The 19,799-nt window shown below is 46.0% G+C and overlaps 1 protein-coding gene across 1 annotated transcript; it reads right to left on the minus strand.

The window, feature by feature from the left end:
- Window positions 1-9,141: 9,141 nt before the first annotated feature.
- On the minus strand, window positions 9,142-18,062 carry LOC128571151 (CMRF35-like molecule 7). The gene is made up of 3 exons (XM_053570783.1): window positions 18,023-18,062; window positions 12,422-12,763; window positions 9,142-9,913 (listed from the first exon to the last, which is right to left on the minus strand). Exons 1-3 carry the CDS (start codon window positions 18,060-18,062, stop codon window positions 9,447-9,449), a joined length of 849 nt encoding a protein of 282 aa, XP_053426758.1. The 3' UTR covers window positions 9,142-9,446.
- Window positions 18,063-19,799: the final 1,737 nt, after the last annotated feature.

The raw sequence follows: 19,799 nt of genomic DNA on the forward strand, positions 1-19,799 counted from the left end.
GTCCGGGGGTGTGGCCTGGAAGCCCCGCCCACCCCGAGGGCAGGCGTCTGATTGGTTCTCAGTGTGCGCAGACTCACACACTCAGCAACGCTCTGCTTTGCAGTCTGCTTATTGCTACGTTTTTCCCTCTCTCCCTTTCATTCCCCGAACCTGAAGTAAGCTGTATCTGGGGCCCAGGCCATGTATGATCAAATCTGCCAGTCAGATGTGTAAAGAGAAAGAAAATCGATAATACCGAGTGTTGGGGGAGGTTGATCTGGGTAGGTAAGTATTCATACATTTAGACAAGAGCAGAAACTTTACAGCCTCTTTGGTAATATCCATCAAAATTTTTTAAACGCACAGACCTCTAACCCAGCTATATTATATATAGAAATTTATCCTACTAGTGTTTTCACAAATGTTTATCAAGCTACACATACGGGGGTATTCATCTCAGAATTGAATACAGTTGCAAAAAAACACAAACCTAACTGGAATATCTATCAAGAAGAAAAGAATTAAGCGAATCATGGTATGTACCTTGTAATACTATAAAGCCATTAAAAAAGAAACTCTACAGGTATTGCTATAGAATGATTTTCAAAATAGAAAATGAGCAAGTTGCAGAGTAGTATCTGTAATGTACTATCTTTGTGTGAGGAGGACACACTTCAGATGTGTAGACTTTTTCCAAAGCACACACACAGGCATACAGACAGGTGCAGACACATGCACACAGACATACACAATGCACACACATGTACATACGCGTGCACACACACAATGGTTATCGTCTTTTTCCTCGGTGAGAGGGAAAAGGGGGTGTCTAGGGAACTAGGGTGTCAATAGAACACATTTTTCACTCTACACTTTGTGCATTGCTGTTTTTTCCTTTTCAAAAATCCACAAATAAATTTGAGCTTTGCCATGTCTGCCCAAGCGTTCCATAGCTCCACCTCCTCTGCCACCCTTCAGGATTAAAATGGACCTCTGCAGGTCATTCCTGCTTCCTCTGTGACCTTCTATTTCCCTTGAACACATTGCTCTAAACACAGGCTTAAGGAACAGGCCTTTCAGGTCCATGATACATACTTGAGACTAGAGTTCTTTACTGACACGTGCACACATTGTGCAATGATCGCCACAGTCAAGTTAATTACCACGTCCATCACCACCCTTGCTGTACTTAGAGTCCCCAGAATTTGTTCAGTGTATAACTGAAAGTTTGTGTCTTTTGACCAATATCTCCCATTTCCCCCGTCCCTTGTCCCAGTTAACTACCGTTCTACTCTCTGCATCTGTGAGTTCAACGAATTTGGATTCTACACAGAATGAGATTGTGTGGTATTTGTCTTCCTTATCTGGCTTATTTCACTTAGCATAATGTCTTGTAGGTTTATCCAGATTCTTGCAAATAAAATTTCCTTTTCTTCCAAGGCTGAATCACATTCAATCCTATACATATACCACAATTTTTCTTATCCACTCATCCATCGATGAACACTTAGGTTGATTTCATAACTTGGTTCCAGTGAATAAAGCTACAATTAACATGAGGGTACAGAGGTATCTGTTCGTGATAGTAGTTTCATTTTCTCTGGACATATACCCAGGGGTGGGATTGCTGAATCATGTGGTGATTCTATGTTAATTCTTTGAAGAACTTCCACAGTGTCTGCCAGTATGGCCGTGCTCATTTACATCCCACCGAGGGTGTACCAGGCTTCTCTTTCCTGCACACCCTCGCTAACACTTGCCATCTCTTGCCTTTTCCATAGCAGCCATCTCCAGGGGTGAGCTGGTATCTCCTTGTGGCTTGGCTTTGCATTTCTTTCTAGAAAATTCTTCCCCTGCTCAGGTTAGAGAAGACATGGATTAGATCACAGCTAAGATGGCAGATTTCAAAAATAAAACGTAACACCAGCTATATTTGAATCTCAGATAAACATTGAACAAAACTTTAGTTTGTCCCAAATACTACATGAAATTCAAATTTTACCTAGAATTCTGTATTTTATCTGGCAAGTGACTCACAGCATCCTCCAAGGCTTGGTACGGGCTCCAGAGTATCTGGCAGATAGACTGCCCAACGTCTGGTGTAGAACTCCCCCATTAGACATGACAATTCTCCTCTGCTTCTGCTTTTGTCCCTTCCCTTCATGGAGATCTTTGAGAGAGGACACAAAGTGTGATCACGTTTTTACCATCTTTACCTGGATTTCAAATATTTCTTTGTGTCTCTCAGCAAAATTTTGTAGAATATCTTTAACCTTCCCTCATTTCTCTAAAGTTTTGTCTTAGCCATTTTACATTCCTTTCTCCCACAGATTATACAACTGGTTATTGCTGATTGATTTTTTAAAACTTATTGATGTCTATATATTTCCCCCATACAAGGCCAACTGACCCAAACTCTGGCTTATTTGTTTGTTTGTTTCAAATGGTTTGCTGATTCTCATTGCTAAGTAAATAAAAAGGTAAGGTAGGTTGGTTCATCTCTTCCTCTGAGGACCTCCCTGCACCTGCCCTGGTGTGGGGAGTGTGTAGCTGTGTTTATCTCGTATGCCACCCCCTCCACCACAGCCAGCAGGGCAAGGGGCTGAACATTCAGAGCCTTGTTAAAGGTCTTGGACCATTTTTGGAAAAAAAGTAAGAACGATTGAAGGATGCTGTTTCAAAGAGCAGTGGACACTGATAAAAGGGAACAGATTCAAGAGATGCTGGGGAGACACCATGTGCAGGAACTACGGGGAGACTCAGTGGGAAGCATGTGGAAAAAGAAGGCAGAAAGGGTGACACCCAGGATTCTGGCCTGAACAGCGGTGGGAACAGGGATGGAGAGCCACTCGCTGACCTCGGGAAGACAGGAAGAAGCCAGTTTGGAGTAGGGGAGACAGAGAATGCAGTTTGGGCACATTGAGGTACCAGCCAGGAGATGTTGGTGTGTACTGAATACATAGATCTGAAACTTTGGAGAAAACTGTGAAGAAAAGAACAATGTGAGAATACGGATGGTGAGAAAGATCTGGGCCCAGGGACACCACCCAACAGAAATGGACAGAATAAGCAGACAGCCTGGGACGGAAGCCTCGGGCATGGACAAAGTTCAAGAGAAGAGCTGAGGAATAAGCTTCCCTGGGTAGACAAAGAGCAGCCAGAGAAGGAGGAGGGAAACCTTGAGAATTTAGTCTCAGAAAATTCAGGGTAGGAGAAGAACCTACAAAGGGGTCACATCTCTTAAGGACGTGTGATGTGGGTTTAACATGGCACCCATGGGCCTCTGAGGAGCTGGGCGTCAGCCAGTTAGCAGTGGGTGAAGGGGTGCTGCTGGGGTGGACGGGGAGGGGGAGGCAGAGCACAGCGCAGCTTCCTTAATTTCACGATCAGCTCTAGGGTGAGAACCCAGAAGGGGCTGAAAGAGGAAGCAACATGCCCACATGTCCACAGTCTCCCACTCACACACTCACACACACACTGTTGAGAGAAGAGGGTACAAATGGATTCACTTCCTTTCTGTCTCAGTAGAATTTTAAAGATTTCTTAACGGAGTTCCTCCATGTTTATCGTTAGGTACATTTGTAGGGTCTCCCCCCCCCTTTGCTATCTTGATTTACAGAGGAGATTCTAGTTCTTATAAGTTGGGTGTTTCTTCCATGCTATTTCTGAAACGGCTGCTATTTGTGTGTGAAGAAGCCAATAATGTTTCTGTTTTGCTTTTGTGATCCGTCAACCCTCTTTGGAACACTCAGACAGCTCTTTTGGGTCGTCTACGTATAAAATTGTGTTATCTGCAAACATCGATAGTTCCAACTTCCCCTTTCCTGTGCTTGTGCCACTTGTGTATTTCTCCTGCTCATGGCTTTTACCCAGATAGATGGGTGACTCTGCTGGATGAAGCCTTACCGAGGACATCTGGCCTGTCTCTGAACCTTCAGTGGGTGGTGCCCATTGTGGATGGTGCTGGGAGACAGTGAGAAAGGAGACAGGAGAGAGGGAGAGAGAGAGGCAATCCCATTACTGGGCATCTACCCAGAAGGAAAAAAATCCTTTTATCATAAGGACACTTGTACTAGACTGTTTATTGCAGCTCAATTTACAATCGCCAAAATGTGGAAACAGCCTAAATGCCCACCAACCCAGGAATGGATTAACAAGCTGTGGTATGTGTACACCATGGAATACTATTCAGCCATTAAAAAAATGGAGACTTTACATCCTTTGTATTAACCTGGTTGAAAGTGGAAGACATTATTCTTAGTAAAGCTTCACAAGAATGGAGAAGCATGAATCCTATGTACTCTATTTTGATATGAGGACAATTAATGACCATTAAGATCACGGTGGGGGCGGGGGAAGGGGAGAGCAGAGAGAGAAAGAAGGAGGGAGGTGTGGGGAAAGGAAAAGCAGAGAGAGGAAAGGAGGGAGAGGGTGGGGCCTTGGTGCGTGCCACACCTTTCGGGGGCAAGACACGATTGCAAGAGGGACTTTACCTAACAAATGCAATCAGTATAACCTGGCTTAATGTACCTTCAATGAATCCCCAACAAAAAAAAAGAAAAGCCAAAAAGAAAAAGGTCAACATCATTAGTTATTATGGAAATGCAAATAAAACATCAAAATGAGATTCCACTCTATGACTTTTCAAAGGCCACAGTTGAAATTACTGACCTTGACACCAAGTCTTGAGAGGACCCAGAGTACCTGGAAGCCTCATGCACTGCTCGTGGAAATGTAAAGGGCACAACCACTTTGGAAAATAGTTTGCAGCTTCTTCAATGTTATGTTATGCTGAGTGAAAAACACCAGCCCACAAAAGAGATTACACTGTAATTAATATTCCCAGAAAATATATCTGTGTCTACTATATTACAAGGCTATATTATAAGGCTACTATATTATAAGGCTGTCAAAATTAAATATCACTGACTAGGTGGAATAAACAACAGAAATTTATTGCTCACAGGTCTTGAGCCCGGAAGCCCAAGATTATGGTGTCGGCAGGTTTGGTTTTGTCTAAGGCTTCCCTCCCTGGCTTGCAGACGGCCACCTTCATTTACTTGCCCCTTCGTGCTTGGGGATCCCTGGAGTCTCTCCATGTGTCCTAATCTCCTCTTCTTACAAAGACACTAGTCACATTTGATTAGGGACCACCCTAACAGATTCATTTTAGGTTAACTGCATCATTAAAGGCCCTGCCGCCAATAAAGGCACATTCTGAGGTACTGGGGTTAGGGCTTCAACATGTGAATTTTGTTTTTTGGGATGGTTTTGTTTTGTTTTGAGACAGAGTCTCGCTCTGTCACTCTGGGTAGAATGCTGTGACATCATAGCTTAGCAAGCTCAGACTCTGGGGCTCAACAATCCTCTTGCCTCAGCCTCCTGAGTAGCTGGAACTACAGACACTGACCACAATACCTAGTGAGTTTTTCTATTTTAGTGGAGACAGGGTCTCACTCTTGCTGAGACTGGTCTCAAAATTGTGAATTCAAGCAATCCACCTGCCTCAACCTCCCTGAGTGCTAGGATTACAGTTGTGAGCCAACACACCTGGCCTCAACATGTGAATTTTAGGGAACACAATTTAGTTCTTGACACTTGGAGACAAGGTGTAGAGGAAGGTGGACAACAGAAACATTGAGGGATTACCAAATGTTCACTACTGTGAATGTGGTGTTAGTGTTAACAGGTATATACATATGTTAGAGTGTTTTAAATTGTTCACTTTATATATTACAGTTTATTATATGTCAATAATACCTCAATTTAAGTATGGAAAATAATATCACCCAATAAAAGATGAATATAATATGGTAATTCCTTATTTTTAAATTGTTCTGGAATCTAACTGAATATCAAAAGTCAAGCAGAGTGATTAGAGATGTTGTCCTCAAGTATGGAGTTCCCATGTGGCTCTTCTGATGTGTCCTTATGTCAGTAAAGTCCCTGGGAAATCTGAGGTTGGCTTCCCCAACCTCAGTTTACCTTTAATTAAAACAAGATGCCCCAGGTAAGCTTTGGCTGCATGACAGCACAGTCTTCATCTGGCTGGCAGGAGTGGAGACTGAGCATCAGCTGTTAGTCTTTGTCCTCCAGGCCCTTCCCATCTCCCAGGGGCCTCCAGTGGGCAAGGGAGATTCCTCTCTCATCTGTTCCTGCTTCCTGCCAACAGCTAGTATTATTCTAGCTGGGCTCTGCCCAAATCCCAGGGTGGAGGACTGGAAGATGACTAGAGAGAGAGTGAGCAGCTAGAAACTCAGAGAAGTAGGAGCAGCAGCCTGACCTTCATTCCACACTTGGGGAGGTAACCAGCAGACTCCCCAGAAGGTCCAGGATGTCTTACAAGGCTGGAGCCAAAATGTCAGGCAGCTGAGGCTTCTGCTATCTCAGGGAAGAGGATCTGCCTCTGAGCTCACTCCTATGCTTTCGGCAGGTCTTGGATCTCCTCTGTTGGCCAGAGACATCAGTTTCTTCATGTTGCACATTATTTCTTCAAATAATTTTTCTGTCCCTCTGCATTTTCAGGGATTCCGATTTCACAGATATCAGATTGACTGAAGTTGTATCATGGCTCACTGATGCTCTGGTCATTATTAAAATTCTTTTTTCTTTCTCTGTTTCATTTTGGACAGTTTCTATTGTGGTCTCTTTAAACACACTAATCTTTTATTCTGTAATACCTGATGTGTCATTAATCTCATCTAGTGTATTTGTTATCTCAAACACTGTAGTCTTATGCTTTAAAATTTTGAATTAGATCTTTTATATATTTTCCATATCTCCATCTAATCTATTGAACATATGGAAATTAACACAGTTGTGGACAGTTGTGTTAATTTCCTTCTCTACTGATTCTAACATCTGTTTCGGTTCTGGGTTGGGTTCAATTGATTGATTATTTGCCTCATTATGAATGGTGTTTTCCTGCTTCTTTGTATAACCATTATCATACCTCATAATCTTTGTTTTCCCTTGCTAGTGCTGGCATTTTGTATTGTCTGCTAAATCTTCTTGAGCCTTATACTGTGGTGCAGTTAAATTACTTAGAAAGAGTTTGAATCCTTGAAGACTTGATTTTAAGATGTGTAGGCCACATCAAAGCAAATTTAGTGAATGCTCTACTCAATATCTTATAAATTATGAGTTTTTCCAGTCTGGTTCATGGGAACAGCTATGATTACTGGCCCTGTGAGAGAGTGTTTCCTCTCATCTTTGGGGTGGTGCTCTGCCCAAGTTCTTTATACACATGCACTGCTCAGAACCTTGTTGAATACTTCTGGGGAGCCCCTCTGCAGACCTCTATGATCACTAGCTTTCTCAACTTTCTCCTCTCTGGCCAAATATCTAGGCATTAGACTGTCCCCCAGGTAAAAAGGTATCCCATGAAAGGCTACCGGTAAATACCGATGCTCAGCTCTCCTTCACTTCTCCTTAGGACAGGGTTGCTAGCCACTTTGGTGCTGGAACCCCAAGTTAGCTGGGGCCCTCAAAATAGTCTGCCATGCTCCACTTGGGTTTCCCTTCTTTCAGCCTCCACCCAGAAACCCACTCACTGCAGTAATCTAGCAGCCACGTGGCTTCCCCTTTTCACTTACTTTCTCTCCTAGATCACTCTGATGGGGTGCCTGATGTCCAATGCCTTGACAACCTCAGTTTCACTTATTTTGTGTATTTTATTTGCTATTGTTTGAGGCTGGAGGTAAATCTAGTCCCTATCAGTTGACTTTCCCCAGAAGCTGAAGTTGTATATTTTCCTTTATTATTTCTACAGAAAGGAGCATGTACAGACAGACATACCTAAGTGTGTGTGGGGAGGGGAGGACATTCTTCCCCACCTCAATAGAGACAGAAGCGGGGAAAGTGGACTCTAAAAGGGACCCCTGTAGGATACATATCCCCGTCTGGTCTCTGCATCCATTCCTCTTTGCAGGTCTCACTGAAGCTCACAAGACAAATGGGGCTGAGCCAGCAGTCCCCAGAAAGTCTAAGGGGCAGTCAGAGGAGAACGGACAGCACATGGGGCAGGTGGAATAGGCTCTCTCCTTTGCTAGAAACTTTGACATAGCAGGTTGGAGTACCTCACCCTGACCCCTGGACAGAGATGAGTATGGAGACACAGAGAGCACAGGGAGGAGAAGCTTCTGAGAGTTCTCAGCCCTGCCTCAGGGCAAGCAGGACTCTGTAGTAATCAAAGCCTGGGTTCCTGGGGTTCATGTACCTCCCTCTGTGTCTGAAGAGTGGAGAGATAAACTTTCAGAGTGTCACAGTGAATGGTACAGACCTCAGAGAGTCAACTGGAGTCTCCACTGGAGTCTGACTGTCGGGATTGTATGGTTCCAAGGAAGGAAGAGCCAGAGCACCAGTAACCAGGATGGGGACTCTATGTCTATTCAACCCTACTACCCAAGCCTAAACTGCAACATGTCCTGATTGTAGCATGGGGCCATGAGGACTGCTGTGCTGTCCCCTTGACACAAGGGCTCTTGATCTGCTGCCACTGTCGGAAGGGAGCACAAGCCCCGCCCAGTGAATAAGCTCCTGCAAACCAGGGCTCAAGGACCTCAGACATGAGCCTCTCAGGAGGTCTGCCTTCCAGAAGAACTTAGGAAGACAACATCAGGAAGCCCAAATGTGCAAATGGAGCTGGATGGGATTCCAGGCCCCAGGAATGTAGCTGTTTAACCATAAAGGCCTTTCTGAACTCAGCATTATACCCTAGCACCTGGACTACCCTGGTCCTCTTTCCCCTAAGGTTGGATATAGGATGGAATGGAAACAGTGCCTGTGACGCCCAGAACACCATGGAGAGCAGGGCACACCTGGGCACCAGGGGCCCAGGAAGTTGCTGGCAGGGAGTGGGCCTCTGGATACCATGGAAGGTAGACCCTTTGGCCCATGGACTGAAACTGAGACCACCACCCTTGTCCCCTGTGAGCAATAAACATGGACACAGAGGTGCATAGAGACATAAATAAATATTCCTGCAAATGCTTAATCTATCCTGGAGGAGGCCTGGGAGCCATGGGGCACATTAGAGGGGCCCTGTCCTTCCGTCCCAAGTGCTAACTATAGCTATAGAAGACAGCCTTAGTCTAGTGTATTTGTTGCTTACAAAAGAATACCCAAGAATGAGTAGTGTATAAAGGAAAGGAATTTATTTCATACAGTTGCAGAGGCTGAGAAGTCCAAGCTGGCGGGGACCCACCTGGTGACAGCCTTCTTGCGGCCGGGACTCTCTGCAGGGAATCACATGTCAAAGGGGCTGGGTGTGGCATCTCAGGTCTCACGTTCTCTTCTCACGCCCCCAGTCCTGTCCCATGACACCCACCCGTCAATTAACCCTGAATGGATCACTCCATTCCCAAGGGCAGAGCCCTCCTGACATAGTCACCTCTTAAAGGCCCCTCCTCTCATTCTTGCCACATTAGGGATTATGTTTCAACGGGAGTTTTAGAGGGGACAAATATTCAAACCATGGCAAGCACAGCAAAGCATAGCAAAACCTCAGAACTCAATATCCTCTGCCCCAGGGACCACTGAGGGACAGTTCGTACACTCGAGTGGGACGTCAGGGACCAGGGCAGAGTGGGCTCCCTTGGGTCAAGGTCCACCTTCACTTTGACTCCACACTCAATTCCATTTATCTTGAGCTGACACCAGCAAGTGTCAGTGTAGTCTCTCTTGGGCTCAATCATGGTCATGTTGAATGTGTGGTTGTTCTGACTGACCGCAGTGGGCACACGGTATTCTTGCACCTGCTGCTGAGATCCAGTGGTCACAAGGATCCTGCATCTGTCCATATCAGCCCCTTGGCACCACCTCTTCCTATAGGTTTCCCACTCTTGGTCATAACTACACTGCATGGTCAGTGAGTCCAGTTCTGGGCCACTTGTTGTTTCTGGAATGGTGACTGGATTTCTGGCAGTCGAGTACCCTGGGAAAAAAACAAATCCATGTATCTACCATAGCAAGGGCAGGACAACAGACTCCTGGCTTGGGATTAGCTCCAATATCCAAGTATGTCATGAGTTCAACCAAACTCAAGGAGAAAATATAGCTTCCCCATGACAAACCTGCACTTTGTCCTAATATTCTGCTGAATCAAAACCACTAGAGAGGACTGTCACAAACCCCAGAGAAATAAAATTGTTGACATGGAGCAATAATAGCTTCTTATAATTCACTCTTCTCTACCCACAAAAAGCCAACACATCTTTATGTTTCTTGGAATGTTCTATTGCTACTTTCAGATGTACTATACATCTGATGGGGAGAAAATATCAAAAGACTGATTTCCTCAGGGGAATCATGCTGCCTTGACTCTTGACTATTCCTGGTAGTTCAAATGGTGTCAACTGGCTCTGCTGTAGTAACCCAGCCTAGAGGACAGCCTTTGACATCCATTGAAACAGTGACACCAACTGGTCTCTGTGGACTATGGGATCTCAATCTCTCCATACGTTGCTACAAACTCCTGTTTCAAAATACCACTAAGAGCTAACTAACCTTTAGGATAAATCAAGTAAAGGTTACATGTAAACAGGTCTTCCCATTCTACGTCCTCTTCTATCTTGCAAAATCTTTACTAAAATCAATGGCAATGATGTGTTGGTAGAAACCACAGATAGAAAGAGCCAATTGAATATCACATTAGATGTAAAAATTTTTAAAGATAAAAGGGTACTTTATACCTCCAGAATATTATGCTAATGTATACTCAGTAAAATAGTTAACTGTTGGTGGGAGGGGGTGAAATAAACACAAAAACAAGCAAAATATGTGAATGGACAAATAACCATGGGGGAAAAAATCTAAGTTATCATAGAATCTATCAAGACAAAGGCTCTGTTTACCTTATTTATAAGTAAATAAGGTTTACCTATAAACCTTAATCCAAAAGCTTTATAGGTAATTGCTTTTTTAATTCTAAGGAAACAAAATTCCTCTGCTATATTTATGTTCTAAGAGGAGAATAATGAAAATTTGTCACATTCTCTTTCTGAAACTGACATATCTCTGACAACAAACCTGAACAAAGGCAGCACAGAGATGGCCACGGGAAGGGCCACAGCAGGAACACAGCTCTGGGGCTGAGTCCTGGCAGCCACACTCAGCCCAGACAGCTCTGTGACCCCAGGCCCATGGCTGTGGCTGATGCTGCCCTTGTCCCAGTTCAGCCAGTGCATTAACAGTGACAATCTCCACTCCACATCCAGACTTCTGGCTGCTCTGGAAACAGGAAAAGACTTGACGTCACAGGGCCACTCCCTGCATGGGGACCATGGTGGCAGTGACGGGGGCTCGGCCTCCCAGGTATCTTTGGCTCCCCAGGATGCTGATGTCTCTCTCCTTCCCAGGGTCTCTCCCTCCCTGAGGCCTGGGTCACTGCCAAGGTCACACTTCATGTGTTATTTTTCTCACTAATGAACGACTTCCCAGTGTCCTCTTTCAAAGGTGAGAGAGCAGGAGAGGAGAACAGCACACAGAATGGAAACGCTGCTTCACTCTCGGCAGCACCTGCCTGGACAGGGGAGGCTGAGGTCACGGCCTCTGATGCAGATGCAGAAGCTCTAAGTGTCACACACTCCCTGACACTCAGGCCCATGATCTCAGGCAGGGGTGGGAGACGCTTCTTTACTGCTTGGGGAGGAGAGAGTGGGGCTCTGAATCCTCCATCCTCCGCAGTGTGGTCACATGACCCATGAGGTAAGAGTTCTCACTCTACCTGGGACCCCAAGGTCAGTTCCACTCCTCTCAATCCCACACCAATGTGTCAGCATCATCTCTCCTGAGCTCCTCCATGGTCACAGGGAACATGTGGCTTTTCTGACTGTCCCTGATAAACACATAGTCTTTGTCACCTCCTTCTCTGATCTAGTGGTCACAAGAAGGACCATGTGGGTGCTCCAAACAGCCCTTGGACACCATCACTCCTGTGTTTCTCCCACCTTGTGCCCCAGCCACATTGACTGGCCCTGGACCTCTCTCGGTGGCCACTCACTGCAGGTGGACACTGCTGGAGAAGCAGCTGCCAGCAGGAGCCTGCAGGGCAGCTCTGCCCACCTGACCCAGGCCTGGCCTGGGAGCTGCTAAGGCCTGAAGCGGCTGAGGGAGCCAGGTCCAGTCTCACTTCCTATACAGCCCACAGTCCCACTCCAATGAGACCTGCTCAGCCATCAATCTATGAATGGAATAATCCATTCCTGAGGACGGAGCCCTCCCAGCCCAACCACCTCTGAAAGCCTCCCCCTTTCAATACTGCCATCACGGATGATGTTTATGTGTCAACAGGAGTTTTAGAGGAGACCCCTGTTCAAACCTCACACTCACCATCCTCTGTGACAGGTCTTGCTGAGTGACACTTAATTCACTCAAGTGGGACTACATGGATCAGAGCAGAGCAGAACCTGAGAGACACATCCAAACACCCACACCCTCTCACCTGGGGTGATGATCACCTTCACTTGGACCCCAAGGTCAGATCCACTTCTCTCAATCCCACACCAGTAAGTGTCAGCATCATCTTTCCTGAGGTCTTCCATGGTCACGGTGAACATGAGATCTTTGTGACTGTCCCTGATGGACAGATGGTCTGTCTTCACTTCATTCTCTGATCCACTGGTCACAATAATGATATTACAGCTGCCCCAATAAGCCCCTCGACACCACCACTTCCTGTAGGTTTCCCATCCAGAATCATAACGACACTGCACAGTCAATGATCCCCACTCCGGGCCACTCACCACTTCTGGACCACTGATAGCACTTGCAACACTGGAGCAGCCTGGAAAACACAAGTACATGCACCTGTCACTTCCCAACCATGCCCAGGACATATTCCACAGGAGAATGATACTGCCTTGACCCTGGACTGTTGCTGGCAGCTGGAAGGATGCCCAGTGGCTCTGCTGTAGTACCCAGCCTGGAGGACTCTCTTTGATGTCCCCTGAAACCATGATGCCTACTGGCATCCAGGGACTATGGGGTCTCGGAGTGTCCATAAGTTGTTGTAATTTCCAGTTTTGAAATTCCTAGTAAGAGCTAATCTTTAGAATAAATCAAGTAAAGGTTAGGTACAAACAGCATCACCCATTCCATGCCCTCCTGTGCCTTGTAATATTTTTACTAAACTCAATGGCAACCATTCACCCACACTTAAAGGGAGAGAAGTGGACAGGCCTCATTAGCTCTTTTTTTCTAGAGAATCTGCTCAAAGAAACACTAGACAGCATGATATTTTTACCCTTTAAATCTTTGGCTTGAAGGAACTCAAAACAATGGAAATACTTTACAGACACCCCAGTCACAAATCCTTTAAATTTGATTGATCCTACAAGCTCTGAGAACTTGAGCCAGCTAACCTCTCTGCCTTTGGTTCCTGTAAGTGGGGATAATAGCAGTATCTAGCCCATGTTGTTATGTAATATTGGTTATTATTACCTTACCCCTGGACAAATGAATACTTTAAACTTCACCAGAATGTCTGGTATAGCCAGAGTTTGCCCTGGTAGGAGCTAGAGCCAATTTCATCTCAGACAGAGCTGCCCAGCCAGGTGAGGCCTGCCAGGGACCAAAATTGGGCCACATACTCTGTTCTGCTTTCTGTGGCATCTGAAGGAGAGTAAGAAACTACACGGATCCCTTTGAGGAAAGATGAGTTTTCAACGTTTTGTTTGCGAACTAAAAAAATCTGTACATCACAAAGAAAAGGCACATTAAGGTAACTACGTAAAGAAAAAATATATCTGAAAATTATTTAGCAAAAATAAAATATACCTGAAAATTGTTTACAGAAAATAATATTGGAAATTGGAGAGAAAATTCCTTCTCAAGCCTAATCTGACCACAGATAATATGAAAAACAGATAGACTCATTACATGTTAACAAAAATGCAAACACTATATATCCAAACTTGTTAAGATGGCCAGAGCTATATTCAAAAGTAAATTCTTAGAAAATAGTGGCAATTAGGATTAAACATACAGTTACCACATGGCCCAAGAATGACTTTCCTAGCTACACCCAAGGGGATTTGAAACATTATCTTCTCATAAAAAAAAGTGCTCCAAAGGCTCACAGGAGTATTATTGACGATTAACAAAGGCAGAAACGGCTCTAAAGTCCATGAGCAGACGAATGGAGGAAGAAAATGAGACCCTCCCTGAAACATTATTTAACCATAAAAAACAATGGGGTTCTGATACGCGCTGCAACGTTGGTAAAAGTTGGGAACATCGTGCTCCGTGAAAGAACAAGACACGAAGGTCACGGGTTGTGTGATTCCACCCACACGAAATTCCCTAAGAGACAAAGTCGCAGACACAGGGAAGGGGACTAGCGGATGCCATGGGCCAGGGGAGTGTGAGAGCTGTGGGGTTTCCTTCTGAGGTCGTGAAAATGTTCTGAAATTAAGTAGAGGTGGTGGCTGTACAACGTGAATTTCTGAATATACCACAAATCCCCGGGTTATCCACATGAAAATAGGGAATTTTATGGCCTGTGAGTGATATCTCCATTTTGTGAAGAAGAAAAGTTTATTCTTAGCCTTAAACATGTTTTAATATTTTGGAAAGAAAGAAAACTATCAGACTCTTTAACTTAGAAAAGATAACAAATAGTAACCCTAAGAAAATAAGAAGAAATCAAACATAGGAGAAATTAATAATTAAAAAGTTCAAAAAGTAACACTAACCAACTAAACCTGACTAGTTTAACGTGGGGAAAAGAGGAGGTTGGGGGGAAAGAGAAGCATTAGTGATGGGGGAAAGCTTCTGTCAAATGTGAAAAGTGCATATAGCTGCTCCTCAGTGTCAGAGAGGCTTGACCTCCCTCAGAGGTCAACTCCTTTTTTTTTTTTTTGGCAGTTTTTGGCTGGGGCCAGGTTTGAACCCACCACCTCCAATATGGGGCTGGCGCCCTACTCCTTGAGCCACAGGCACTGCCTTCACAGGGCAACTTCTGCAGATGATGCTCAAGTTCCTGATAAAAAATGGAGTCACATTTGCATGTCACAGTGCTTTGTCACCTTCTGCTCTGATCCAGCGGTCACAACAAGGACCCTGCAGGTGCTCCAAACAGTCCCTGGACACCATCACTCCTGTGTTTCTCCCACCTTGTGCCCCAGCCACACTGATTGGCCCTGGATCGCTCTCGGTGGCCACTCACTGCAGGTGGACACTGCTGGAGAAGCAGCTGCCGGCAGGAGCCTGCAGGGCAGCTCTGCCCACCCGACCCAGGCCTGGCCTGGGAGCTGCTGTACCTGAAGGACCCAGATAGTCTTCTGGGGTTTGGTCACGAGTGTCCCCTCTGTCCAGATGCCGTGTAGTTTCCCTGATGCACACACCCCACTGGCTTCTGGAAGATCCTGCTCATACCCTTGGCCATAGCAAAGGTGTCCCCTGGCAGGCCTCACAAGGGAAGCTGCCCTTCCTCTCCACACTCAGTGCCCTGGAGGGAGCTGCTGTGAGCACTCCCCACCCCCGGCCAGCCATGCTCTTACACCAGCCAGCCCAGATTTCCCTTCCAAGGTACTTTTCTTAGGGAGACTTTGGCCAACACCTTCCACAGATGTCCCTGGCCAGACTTCCTTATGCAGAAGGAGAGGTGGTGCAGGAAACTTGACCATCGTCCACTCTGACCTAGGGCTCTGGACTTTTTCACTCTAAACTTCTCCTTTGCTTCTTCCCTCTTCCCACCCTGCAGCCTCATTGAAGTGTGAGAAGCTTTCCTGTGGGAGCCCCTCAAGCTGGCATGACCCCCGTGTCTGCTGGACACATCTGACCCTCACCCAGCTCCACAGTTCCCCAGGCCAAGAGGGGCATACCGGGGAGGCTGAGGCAAGAGGATCGCTCGAGCCCAAGAGTTTAAGGATGCTGTGAGCTAGGACACCACAGCCGGCACTCTACCCAAGACGCCAGAATGAGACTCTGTCTCCAAAAAAAAAGAGAGAGAGAGGAGGGGTGAGGGCAGCTGGCTCTGTCTCCTGTGAGGCTCCTGAGCTCCAGCTGCTGCATTTCCACTTGTTCTCAGCTCAGCCTGGTGGGTGACACTCCTCGGTCCTCTGCAATTCAGCTTTCACCTGCAGAACTCATCAAAAGTTCTGCTCTCACGTCTTAAACACACAGAAGACTCCTCATTAGAAAAGCTCTCTCCTTCCCCCAGGACACAGAGCCCAGCCTCCAGTAGCCACACTCCCTTTGGTTGTGTTACTGAATTAAAACTCTGTCCCTGTAGACATCCTGGGTTCCTCCTCCTCAACCACTACCCTTGTTAACAGACACACACTACACGCTCAATAGCCCTAAACCTGATGTTCTCAAGGTTGAGCACAAACTCCTCAGCATGGGCTTCAAGACATGGCCCCGAGCTTGTCTTTGCTGCCTCCCTGTCTTGTATCACCTGGCCAAGCACTCAACATCCCAGCTGCCCCCTGAGGGGGAATCGTTCCAGCATTTGGGGGTAAATTCAGAGGTGGCCCTCACACAGGGCTTCTCAAACAGGAGTGATTTTGCCCCCAGTAGACACTGGCAGTACCTGGAGACATTTCTGAGTATCAAGTGGGGCGGGATGGCCATTGGCACCTGCTGGGGAGAGGCCAGGGATGCTGCTGAACACCCTACGGGCCACAGGGCAGACCGGACCCCAACACACAACCGAGAAGGAGCTGGCCCCAAGTGTTAACGTAGGGGGAATGACTCCCCCAGGGGGCCAAACCCCAAGCAGAGCACCTGGTTGCTAACTTTGTCTGGATGGGGAGATGGTCAGAGTGACAAGGCCACATGGGCTCCTGGGCAGTCTCTAAGCTCAGCTGAATGGTCATTAAAGTTGACACTGATCACAGCCAGAAGTCCCATGATGGATTTCCCCATGAGAAGCTGCCTCAATTTTAAAAGTTCTCCAAGAAATTCCCACTAACTATGTCAGTCTACATCCACAGAGTGAGGGTCCCCAAGAGCTTAACCACCCTGAATCTCTCATCTGCCCACACACACTTAGCTGCCACCAGGGAATGAGGGCTTCTTTTCCTCCTTTTAAATCTCTGACAAGTGCTCCTAGTGATCCCTTGTTTTTCTCTAGGATGCAGAAGAGGTCTTGAAGGAGGAGGTCGAGAGTCATCCAACTGAGCACAAATGAACTAGCACTGTGCATCCTTCCTCACAGAGCTTCCCTATTGTGATGCATTGAATGTTTGTGTTTCTAGAAATTCACATGTGGAAGCCCTGACCCCAGGGTGACAGTTTTTGGAGATGGGGGTCTTTGGGCAGTAATTAGGGTTAGATGAATTGATGAGGGTGGGGTTCTCATGATGAGATTAGTGCCCTTATAAGAGACACCAGAGAGCTTGCTCCCTGTCTGCCCTCCCCAAGTGTTAATCCAAGAGGCAGTGAGGAGGCTGCACCCTCCAGCTGGGAAGAGAGCCTCCACCAGTCTCCTGGATCTGCTTGCACCTCCATCTCAACTTTCTAGCCTCCAGGACACTGAGAAATACACAACTGTCTATGGAATTCTGTTGTGGCAGCCTGAGCTGATAATACACACATGTGCCCCTTTTATCCCTATTAACTTCCAAGTGAAGACAATTATCACATGTGCGTCCCCCCAGCTCACTCTCTGCACGCAAATCTCCCTGTCTGAGTTTGTTCTCCTACACATTTGGGAAGTCAATGGATAGGTCACTGTGGTCATTTTATTTCCCATGATGATAGCCTCCCTTCCCTGAATATCTCCACTCCCTAAAAATGCATCAAGAAGGACCCTGTTCATTACTTCATTCACCTGTTTATGTAGAACTCCCAGGTTTGAGAATCACTAGTCTAAAAAGGAAGTATTTTTATTTTGTTTTTGTTTTTGTCTGTTTCCACAGCACCTAAGCATAGAACCTGTCAGATAACAAAACCTTGGCTCCTGTTTAACAGATAACGGCACAGATGAACGACTCATCCCTGCCATTTTCCTGATTTGTCCCCATACCCCAGGATAGACCCCTTCGGTCCCCTGCCCAGTGTCTGGCATCCCAGTGTCTAAAGCATCCGCTGCACTCACCTAGGAGGATGAGAAGGAGCAGAGCAGGAGACAGCCACATGGTCCTATCACTGCTCCTTGCCTTGGTGATCACAGGTCCGAATGTCCTTCAGGGACTTGAAGCCAAGCTCAGAAGAGAATCCCCCAAACCTGCTTCAGTCTCCTTTGAGCCTTTCTTTCACTCATCTCCTGTTATATATGCAGCTATTTCTTAATTTTACATATTAGGAGAAAGGGGGTGTCATTTTGGGGGAAGAATGAGTCACCACATGTCATGCAACCTGTGACGAAACTTTTTTGCATGTAGGAAAGAAGAAGGATCCAGGCCTGGTCACGTTTGCATGGGGAGCATCTCCAGATCCCAGGGGGAGTCCAGGAATTGAGACATGTGACCTGCTCCCAGAAGGAGAGACGAGGCTGCAATGCAGAGAATTGGGAGGGGGCCCAGTAATGGAGACATATTCACATGCGCTTTGGAATGAAGGCAGCAGGCAGGGCTCACACCGCCTCACAGCAGAGTCCTCCCCTGCCTGAGACTCTTCCCAGGTGGCCCCACAGCAGTTTTTTTTTTTATGGTGTCATAGTATTATAAGATATCTACATATCATAATTTGTCTAATTATTGTCCTCTTGAGAGACATGCATGTTATTTATCCTTACAAGTTGTATTTTTTTTCTTTTTGGCAACTTTATACAATTCTGCAATGAATATCCGTGTGTATGTAGCTTGATAAACATTTGGATAACTTCAGGATAAATTTCTATTAATAATATAGCCAGGTTAGAGGTCTGTGTGTTTAAAATTTTTGCTCATTGTTTATCTGAGATTCAAATATACCTAGTGTTGTGTTTTATTTTCCTAAATCTGCTATCTTAGCTATAATTTATGCACATCTTCTCAAACCTCAGCAGGGGAAAGAATTCTCCAGAAAAAATGCAAATCAAAACCATAAGGAGATACCAGCACACACCCGGCGAATGGCTGCTATGGGAAAGACATGAGATGTCAGAGAAGCTGTAATATGTCTGGTACTGTCTAAATGTGTAAATAAATAGCTACCCACCACACACACGCGCCCGACATTTGGTAGTATCAATTTTCTTTCTCTTTACACATCTGACTGGCAGATTTGATCATACATGACCTGGGCCCCAAATAGAGCTTACTTCAGGTTCGGGGAATGAAAGGAGAGAGAGCAGAAAACGTAGCAATAAGCAGACTGCAAAGCAGAGCGCTGCTGAGTGTGTGATTCTGCGCACACTGAGAACCAATCAGACGCCTGCCTTCGGGGTGGGCGGAGCTTCCAGGCCACACCCCTGGACTGAGGGCTGCTGCTCCTGCCACACACTGCCCTGCTCAGCCCCCTCTCCACTCCACTATTTTTTAGCAAATCCCAACTTTTACCCAAAAGGGAAATTGCACCTTCAATAGCTTTCTTTCAAAGAGAAGAATACAAGCAAAAAGCAAAGAGAGAATACATCTGAGAGAAAATAGCCAAAGAAACATTTACAAGATTTTCCTATAAACAGTTCTGACAGTCTCCGTGAAGTGACGGAACACGTGATTGGTCTGAGCTCAGTGAGTAACTAAGGACAGCGGGACGCCGCACGCAGAGAGGGACAGGCACGCGCGGGTCTCGGGGAGGAAAGGGATGTGGCGACTTGGGGAAATGGCATAAAATGAAATTGATTTTTTTTAAAGGCTAAAACACAAAAGGATTCATTCTTCCTTTTTTCTTTTTACAAAAACCCAATTTGTCACATCAAGGAAATTGGGCAAGTTGTGGCAGCTGCAGCC

The sequence above is a fragment of the Nycticebus coucang genome, chromosome 18 (assembly GCF_027406575.1).
Source record: "Nycticebus coucang isolate mNycCou1 chromosome 18, mNycCou1.pri, whole genome shotgun sequence".
Lineage (NCBI taxonomy): Eukaryota > Metazoa > Chordata > Mammalia > Primates > Lorisidae > Nycticebus > Nycticebus coucang.